General features: G+C 41.4%; 1 protein-coding gene across 5 annotated transcripts in view; it reads right to left on the minus strand.

The window, feature by feature from the left end:
• NF2 (neurofibromin 2) overlaps positions 1–9000 on the minus strand; it is a 75119-nt gene extending 66119 nt beyond the window's left edge. For 4 of the 5 annotated variants that reach the window (XM_019795677.2, XM_019795678.2, XM_002915580.4 and 1 more), the window contains exon 1: positions 8390–8999. In XM_019795677.2, coding sequence (XP_019651236.1) covers positions 8390–8503 — 114 coding nt within the window. In that variant the 5' untranslated portion in view covers positions 8504–8999. Of the gene's footprint in view, positions 1–8389 lie in introns of all 5 variants that reach the window. The other variant, XM_034639696.1, reaches the window with a different exon arrangement.

Raw genomic sequence — 9000 nt, forward strand, 5'->3', positions numbered from 1 at the left:
CAATAGGTAAAGCATGTGACTCTTCATCTCAGCGTTGTGAGGCTGAGCCCCACACTGGTGTAGAGATTACCTAAATAAATAAATAAATAAATAAGATCAACACAAACTTAATTTGCCACCTATTATTGTGGGATCTGAGAGCTGAGAGTAATTTTTTCATAGTTAAATGTAAATATAAATTTTTTTAATTTTTTACTTTTTTTAAAGATTTTATTTATTTATTTGAGAGAGAGAGCGAGAAAGCACAAGCGGGGGGGAAGAGGCAGAGGGAAAGGGAGAAGCCCTGATGCCAGGCTCGATCCCAGGACCCCAGGATCATGACCTGAGCCAAAGGCAGGCGCTTAACTGACTGAGCCACCCAGGTGCCCTTTAAATGTCAATTTTTAAATTACATTTCATTACTTGTGAAAATTATATGAAAATCAAAAATCAATGTTCACAAATAGTTTTATTGGAACAAAGTCATGTCTTTTGTTCCCATTTTGTCAAAGGCTGCATCCTCCTTAACATAGCCTGAGATATAACTCACTACCTTAAAATTCACCTATTTAAAGTGCCTAATTTGGGGCATCTGGGTAGCTCAGTCAGTTAAGTGTCTGCCTTCAGCTTAAGTAATGATCGCAGGGTTCTGGGATCAAGCCCCACATCAGGCTCCCTGCTCAATGGGGAGTCTGCTTCTCCCTCTCCCTCTCCCCCCACCATGTTCTCCTCACTCCGCTCGAATAAAAAAAAATTTTAAAACTGCGCAATTCAATGGTTTCTAGCATATTTGTAGAGTTCTCCAACCATTACGACTGTCAATTTTAGAATATTTTCATCACCTCAGAAAGAAACCTTGCACCCCTTGGCTATCGCTCCTATATCCCTATACCCTTTCTCCGGCCCTAAGCAACCAAAATCTACTTTCTATTTCCCTATATATCCCCACTCTGGAATTCCTGATGAATGAAAAAAACAGGTGTTCTTTTGTGACTGCTTCTTCCACTTAGCATAATGTTTTCAAGGTTCACCAATATTGTAGCATGTATTTATTATTTCATTCCTTCTTAGTGACAAATAATATTCCATTGTACTGATATACCACCTTTTGTTTACCCTTTCATCAGTTGATGGACATTTGGGTTGTTTCCACCTTTTGGCTCTTACAAATAATGTTGCTACAGACATTTTGTGTACAAGTTTCTCTGTAGATATACACGGATTTCTCTTGAGTAGATATCTAGTAGTGGAACTGCTGGGTCATATAGTAGTAACTCTATATTTAATTGTTTGAGGAATGGCCAAACTGTTTCCCAAAGTGGGCTGCACCATTTTACATTCCCACCAGCAGTGTATAGGGGTTCCAATTTCCTCATATTCTCACCAACATTTATTATTACATGACTTCTTGATTCTAGTCATCCTAGTGGTTGGCTCTTATTGTGGTAAAGTGGTTATCTCATGGTGTTATTTTCATTTCCCTGAAGACTAATGATGTTGAGCATATTTTTCATGTGCTTATTAGCCATTAGTATATCTTCCTCAAAGAAATGTCTATTCAGATGCTTTGCCCCCTTTTTTTTAAAGTAAACTCTATGCCCAAAATAGAGTGGGGCTTGAACTCACAACCCTGGGATCAAGAGTCATGCACAGGCACCCCTCCTTTGCCCACTTTCTAATTGAGTTATTTGCCTTCTTATTACTGAGCAATAGGAGACCTTTATGTATTTTAGATTTAAGACCCTTATGAGATACATGATTTCCTAATATTTCTTTTCATGTTCTTGACGGTGTCGTTCAAAGCACAAAAGTTTTTCATCTTGATCAAGTCAAGTCTACCTACTTTCTTCTTTTGTTACTTATGCTTCTGTTGTCATATCTAAGAATCCTATGCCAAATCCAAAGTCATGAAGATTTATTTCTGTTTTCTTTTAAGAATGTTACAGTTTTAGTTCTTATATTTACATCTTTGATGCATTTTTAATTTTTGTATGTGATATGAGTAGAGGTTCAACTTCATTTTTTTGCATGTGGCCTACCAGTTGTCTCAGCACTGTGGGTAAGTCTATTCATTCCTCTAACGAATGGTCCTGGCACCCTTGTCAAAAATCAGTTAACCATAGATATATGGATCTATTTCTGGACTCTCAGTTCTATTCCAATGATCTATATGTCTATCTTTATTGCCAGTCCTATACTGTCTTCATTATGGTTCTTTTGTAGTAAGTTTTAAAATAAAGAAATATGAGTCTTCCTACTTTCCTCTTCTTTTACAAGATTGTTTTAGCTATTCTGGATCCCTTGCAATGCCATAGAAATTTTAGAATCAGTTTATCAATTTCTACAAAGAAATAAACTGGGATTCTGATAGGGATCGTGTTGAATGAGTAGATCAGTTTGGGGAATACTGCCACCTTAACAAGGTTAAATCTTACAACCTATGAACAAGGGATGCCTCTCCATTTATTTAGATCATCTCTAATTTCTATCAACAATGTTTTAATAATTTTCAAGAGTATATGTTTTACACTTCTTTGGTTAAATTTGTTCCTAAATATTTTATACCTAACACTATTATAAATAGAATTTTCTTAATTTCATTTTCATATTGTTCATTGCAAGTATATAGAATTACAAGTGATTTTTGTATATTGCTCTTATACCCTGCAACCTTGCTGAACTCGTTTATTAGTTCAAATAGTCTTATGGGGGATTTCTTAAGAGTCTATATACAAGATCATGTTATCTGTGAATATATTTTTATTTCTTCCTTTCCAATATGAACGCTTTTTATTTCATTTTCTTGCCTAACTGTCCTGGCTAGAACCTCTAGCACATTGTTGAATTGAAGTGGCAAGATGGGGCACCTGGGTGGCTCAGTCGGTTAAGTATTTGCCTTCGGCTCAGGTCATGACCCCAGGGTCCTAGAATCAAGCCCCACATCAGGATCCCTGCACAGCAGGGAGTCTGCTTCTCTCTCTCTCAAATAAATAAATTCTTAAAAAAAAAAAAAGTATTGGCAAGGTATCTTTGTCTTATTCTTTTTTTTTTTTTTAAGATTTTATTTATTTATTCGACAGAGATAGGGACAGCCAGCAAGAGAGGGAACACAAGCAGGGGGAGTGGGAGAGGAAGAAGCAGGCTCATAGCGGAGGAGCCTGATGTGGAGCTCGATCCCATAATGCCAGGATCACGCCCTGAGCCGAAGGCAGACGCTTAACCGCTGTGCCACCCAGGCACCCCTCTTTGTCTTATTCTTGATTTCACTATTAAGTATGACAGTTAGCTGTGGGTTCTTCACAGATACTCTTTATCAGGTTGTGGAAGCTCCCTTCTATTCCTATTTTGTTCAGTGTTTTTTTCATGAAATGCTGCTGGATTTTGTCAACTGCTTTTTCTGCATCTGGTGAAATGATCATGTGATTTTTGTCTTTTTATTCTATTAATATGATCTATTACATTAATTGATTTTCAGATGTTAAAAAAACCTTGCATTCCTGGAATAAATTTCACTTGGTTATGATGTTTGATTTTTAAAAATATGTTGCTAGATTCAGTTTGCTAATATTTTGGTTAAGAATTTTTGCCTCCATGGGGCACCTGGGCGGCGCAGTTGTTAAGCGTCTGCCTTCGGCTCAGGACGCGATCCCAGCGTTCTGGGATCGAGCCCCACGTCAGGCTCCTCCGCTAGGAGCCTGCGTCTTCCTCTCACACTCCCCCTGCTGTGTTCCTTCTCTCACTGGTTGTCTCTCTGTCAAAAAAAAAAAATCTTTAAAAAAAAAAAAAAAAAGAATTTTTGCCTCCGGGGCCACCTCCGTGGCTCAGTCGGTTAAGCATCTGCCTTCAGCTCAGGTCAAGATCCGGGAGTCCTGGGATTGAGTCCTGCAGTCCGGCACTGGGCTCCCCACTCAGCAGGGAGTCTGCTTCTCCCTATGCCCTGCCCAGCTTGTGCTCTTTCTCGCTCTCTCAAATAAATAAAATTTTAAAAAATAAGAATTTTTGCTTCCATATTTTTTTAAGTAATCTCTATACCCAATATGGGGCTGGAACTAACAACTCCGAGATCAAGAGTCACATGACCTACCAACGGAGCCAGACAGGCACCCTGTTTTGCTTCCATATTCATAAGAGATCTCAGTCTCCCATTTTCTTGTTATAGTTTTGTTGGGTTTTCATATCAGGGTAACACAAGCCTCATAAAATGAGATGGGAAGTGTTCCCTCCTCTCCTATTCTTTTGGAAGAGTTATGTGAAGAATTGGTATTAACTGTTCTTGAAATGTTTGGCAAAATTCAGTAGTAAAGCCATTTGGGCCACTAGTACATAGAGCCCAGACATTTCTTTGAGGGTATTTTTATTACTGATTTAATCTCTTTACTGGCTATAGGTCTGTTCAGATTGTCCGTTTCTTCTTGAGTCAATTTTGGTAGTTGGTGTGTTTCCAGGCATTTGTCCATGTCATTTAAATTAATCTGTTTGGTGTAAACTGTCATTTTACTTTTGTTTTCTATGTGTTTCATGTCTTTTCTGTTTCTCTACTCCTCCTTTACTACTTGTTTTTACATTAGGTGAATATTTTCTAATGAAGCATTTACATTTATTTAATGATTCATCATACTTTTTAAGTGTTTGGGGGGATTTTTTTAGTGGTTGCTCTAGGGTTTACCAGATAATCTTATCAGAGTCAGCTTCAGACTTATACTAGCTTAATTCCAGTGGTATATACATCCTATATATCTAAATATATAGACCCTGTAGCTATATATACCTATGTATCCTTTCCCTTTCCACTTTTGTAGACTATTTTCTATATATATTAAAATTACATATTACTATATATATATTAAAATTACAAACCCAACAATACATTATTGTTATTACTTTACCATCTGTAGTCATTTCCTTAGCCCATTACACCTTTGCTTCCACCCACCTCCTCTGTGCTATTATTGGCAAGTATACTACACATATATTACATTTGTATGTTATAGGCCCAATAGTACATTACATACATTATTTTATACAACTTTTCTTTAAATCAGTTATAAGAAGAGAAAAATATTCATTTCTACTGTCTTTTATAATTACATTAATTACCTTTCCCAGGGCTTTTTTTTTTTTTTTTTAATGTAGATTTGATTACTGTCTGAGGCCATTTGCTCTCAGCCTGAAGAACTTCCCTTAGTATTTCTTGTAATGGAGGTCTTTGAACAACATCTCCAATTTGCATTTACCTGGGAAAGTCTTTATTTCACCTTCATATTCGAAACAGCCATTTTGAAATCTCCAGCTGTGCTGGATATAGGATTCTTAGCTGACAAATTTTTTCTTTGAGCACTTTGAACATGTTATCCCACAGCCTCTGGCCTCCACAGTTTCTGCAGAGAAGAGAGCTGTTAATCTTAATGAGGTTTCCTTGTATAAGTCCTTTTTCTCTTGCAGCTTTCAAGATTTTCTCCTTGTCTTTGACTTTCTGCATTTTTACTTTTTCTATTTGTGGATCTCTTTTATTTTTCCTCCTTGGAGTTTACTGAGCTTCCTGAATGTCCAGACTATTGTTTTCCAACAAATCCAGAAAATTTCAGCTACTATTTTTTTAAATATTTTTTCTCTCTCCTCTCCTGGTATTCCCATTATACATGTGCACTTAATGATTTCCCACATTTTTCTTCGTTGTTTTTTTCTTTCTATTCTTCAGCTTGCATCATCTCTATTATTCTATCTTCAAGCAAGCTAATTCTTTCTTCTGCTGGTTTCAATCTACTCTGAGACCCTCTAGGAATTTATTTCAGTTTTGGTACTTTCCAACTCCAGTATTTTCATTTGGTTCATTTCTGTAATTCCTATCTCTTTACTGATCTTCTCTACTTGATGTGAAAATGTCATTATATCTTCCTTCTTTAATCATGCTTTCCTTTAGTTCTGTGAACGTATTTGTAATGGCTATTTGAAACCTTTTCTGCTAAATTTGTCATCTGGTCGCTCTCACAGGCAATTTCTACTGCTAGGCTTTTTCCATCGTATGGGTCATATTTCCCTGTTTCTTTACATGCCTCATAATTTTTTGCTGGAAATTAGACATTTTAGGTAATATGTTATCTAAATAATATAGATAGTGGACTGGTTCTGCCCGCCCCAGCCCCAGGACTTACTGGTATTTGCTTTATTTACTGATGGGCTGGAATGTTTTAGCGAAATCTACTTCCTTCACACCTTCACACAGTGTTAACGCCTACGCCTACGATGTTGTTCCTCAGAGAGGCACAAATTTGGTTTTGGCCACAGTCATCCCGGAGTGATAGCGGTTTTAGTAGGGATCTTTCTCTTCCTCTGATCACACCCAGCTGTTAAACTCCATTACCTGTGTTTTGCTGTTCTATTATTTTCAACCACGCCCTGGGGCATAACTTGCTCTACAAAATAATCCAATCAAAGGTGGCTCTTCTGAGGGAACAGTCTATTCAATCTCTTGAGGGCTCTTCCCAGCTGTCTTTTTTTTTTTTTTTAAGATTTTATTTATTTATTTGACAGAGAGACAGCCAGAGAGAGGTAACACAAGCCGGGGGAGTGGGAGAGGAAGAAGCAGGCTCCCAGCAGAGGAGCCTGACATGGGGCTCGATCCCAGAACGCCGGGATCACGCCCTAAGCCGAAGGCAGACGCTTAACAACTGCACCATCCAGGAGCCCCATCTTCCCAGCTGTCTTAATCTCTGATTCTCTCCTGCAAACTAGCTAGCCTGCAGTCTAGGCTGTATCTTCATTAAATCCATATCCTCCTCCCTTTTGCCCTTCACCAAATCCTCCAGTTAAGAGTTCCCTTAGGCATAAACTTCTCCACATTTTGTTGCAAATGAATTAACTGCCTTTGGGAAGAGAGCAGGAGCTGCAGGTTTTACAGCCTTCTTCTCCCTCCAGGTAAAATCTGAGTCCTTGGTGGAATGAGGGGGGGGACACCAGCCTGAGATTTTCTCAGTTTGCCTCCTCTGGCATGGAACCACCATTGCACAAGCTGGGTTTGGGATGAGAGGAACCGGGGCCCCAGGAGTCTCAGTGTGCCATGCCCAAAGCACAGCTCCCATTCTGTGAGTAGGAGCTGGACAGAAGAAGGAAGAATCATATTTCAACTATACACACCTGGACTGTCTCAGCAACAAATAGGCTTGGGCAGAATAAGAAACACTGAAGTTCTGCTCCTCCTGGGAAGAAAGTGGTCTGACAGGGAGTTGGGGAAGAGGGAGCCCTGTGTTCTGGGTTGCAACAATCTGGAGTGGAATCTCCACCTTGCTAAGTTGGAAGTGGGGAGGGAGATAGTAGCCTTGGTTCAAATACTAGACTCTCGCCTTTCTTAGCAAATTTTCACAGATTTTCTTGAATAGATGTTTATTCATTTGATGAATGTTTGCCCTTAGGACCATTTCCAGAGGGTTTAAAATAGGTGAGTTTTTTGAAGCAATTTTCACCAGTCTTAGAGGCGAGCAGGTCAATGACACTCCTCAAGCTGTCATGCTGGAAGTGAATCCTAAGGCTGCTTTTGTGCTATAATAGTTGAGCTGAAGAGCTAAGTAGTTGTAACAGAGATCCCATGGCCTGCAAAGCTGAAAATATTTACTATGTGGCCCTTTACAGAAAAAGTTTGTCAACCCCTGACTTAAGTCACTGCTGCCAGTGCTGCTGGTTCACAGTCCACACACTGGACTAGCAAGGATTTAAATTACTTGAGAGGCAGTACTATTTTGGCTAAAAAGCTTGACTTAAAATCCCACTTTGCCACTTACTAGATAATGGTTTGGGGTACCTACCTCATTGGGTAGTTGTGAGAATGAAATGTATGAGCGTCTGACACTTAGAATATATTCAACAAATAACTTATTATCATGATGTAAACTGCATGAAAAGTTAAGTATTAGTCATCAACTCTTTCCCTTAAAGAGTTTTCCTCCAGAAAATGAAAGCTTTCGGGAAAGGGAAAGAAGTATAGACTTTCCAATATACGAGATGCAACTTTTAATACTTGGGGCACATAATAGTATCTAATGAAATTAAATAAATAAATAAGTAAGTAAATAAGAGCATAGAGCTGGAGCTTAAGCCTGACACTGAAAACCAGTATTTGCCACCACAGATGCTTCCAGCCTCTTGCAGTAACAATGAATGAAAACCTTCAGGAAGTGCTTCCAAACCCAAAGCCCTATGAAAAAATAGCAGCAATTAATCTTTAACGTGAGGATTTGGGCCTAGATGGCTCCTTCCGGTTCTGGTCAACTCTGTCTATGCTCAGAGACCGTATAAACTGAATCCCTCAAGCTTCCACCTTGACTGTCACCGCGGCAGGGGCGCCCCAGTTGGTGCCCGACCCACAGCAAGGCCCGGCTCCCCTTGCCGCAGCCCGTCGGGGCTGCCAGCGGGTTACCTCGCAATTGAACTCCATCTCGGCGTCCATGGTGACGATCCGCACGGTGAACGTCTTGGGCTGCTTCCTCTTGAGCGAGCTGAAGCTCATACGGGAAGCGATGGCCCCGGCCATGGCGCGGGGCTCAGGCCCGGGACCCTAGCGCCCCGAGGCCTGCGCTCTGGACCTGTTAGCCCCCCTGGAGGAGCCGCAGAGGCCTCAGGGCCACCATGGTAGCCAACTGGCCGGCCTGGGAGCTGTCTGGTCGGCGCGGGCCCCCAGCGGCCAGCATGGGCCGTGAGGACCCTGCCCCGGGAGCGTAAAGGGGAGTTGGGGGGCGGGCCCTTACGGCCACGGGGACGAAACACCAGCCAGGACAGACGGGGTGAGCTCGGCTCGGCGCTCAGAGACTCGGGTCGGGGACGCTGGGGACGCCCCGGGACGGGGCCCCTAGACGGCAGCGGCCCAGCCCCCGCGCGCCTCTCAGCGGCAGATGGAGGTCTCGGGGCCGCGCTGCGGCCAGGCGCGCACGTGCGCGCGTGGCTGTCACCGTCCTCGCTCCGCGCGCCCGCGGGAAGCGTCCCCTCCCCACAGACCCCGGCCTGCTCCCCGCCCCGCCCTCAGGCCCCCCG

Source organism: Ailuropoda melanoleuca, chromosome 12, assembly GCF_002007445.2.
Source record: "Ailuropoda melanoleuca isolate Jingjing chromosome 12, ASM200744v2, whole genome shotgun sequence".
Lineage (NCBI taxonomy): Eukaryota > Metazoa > Chordata > Mammalia > Carnivora > Ursidae > Ailuropoda > Ailuropoda melanoleuca.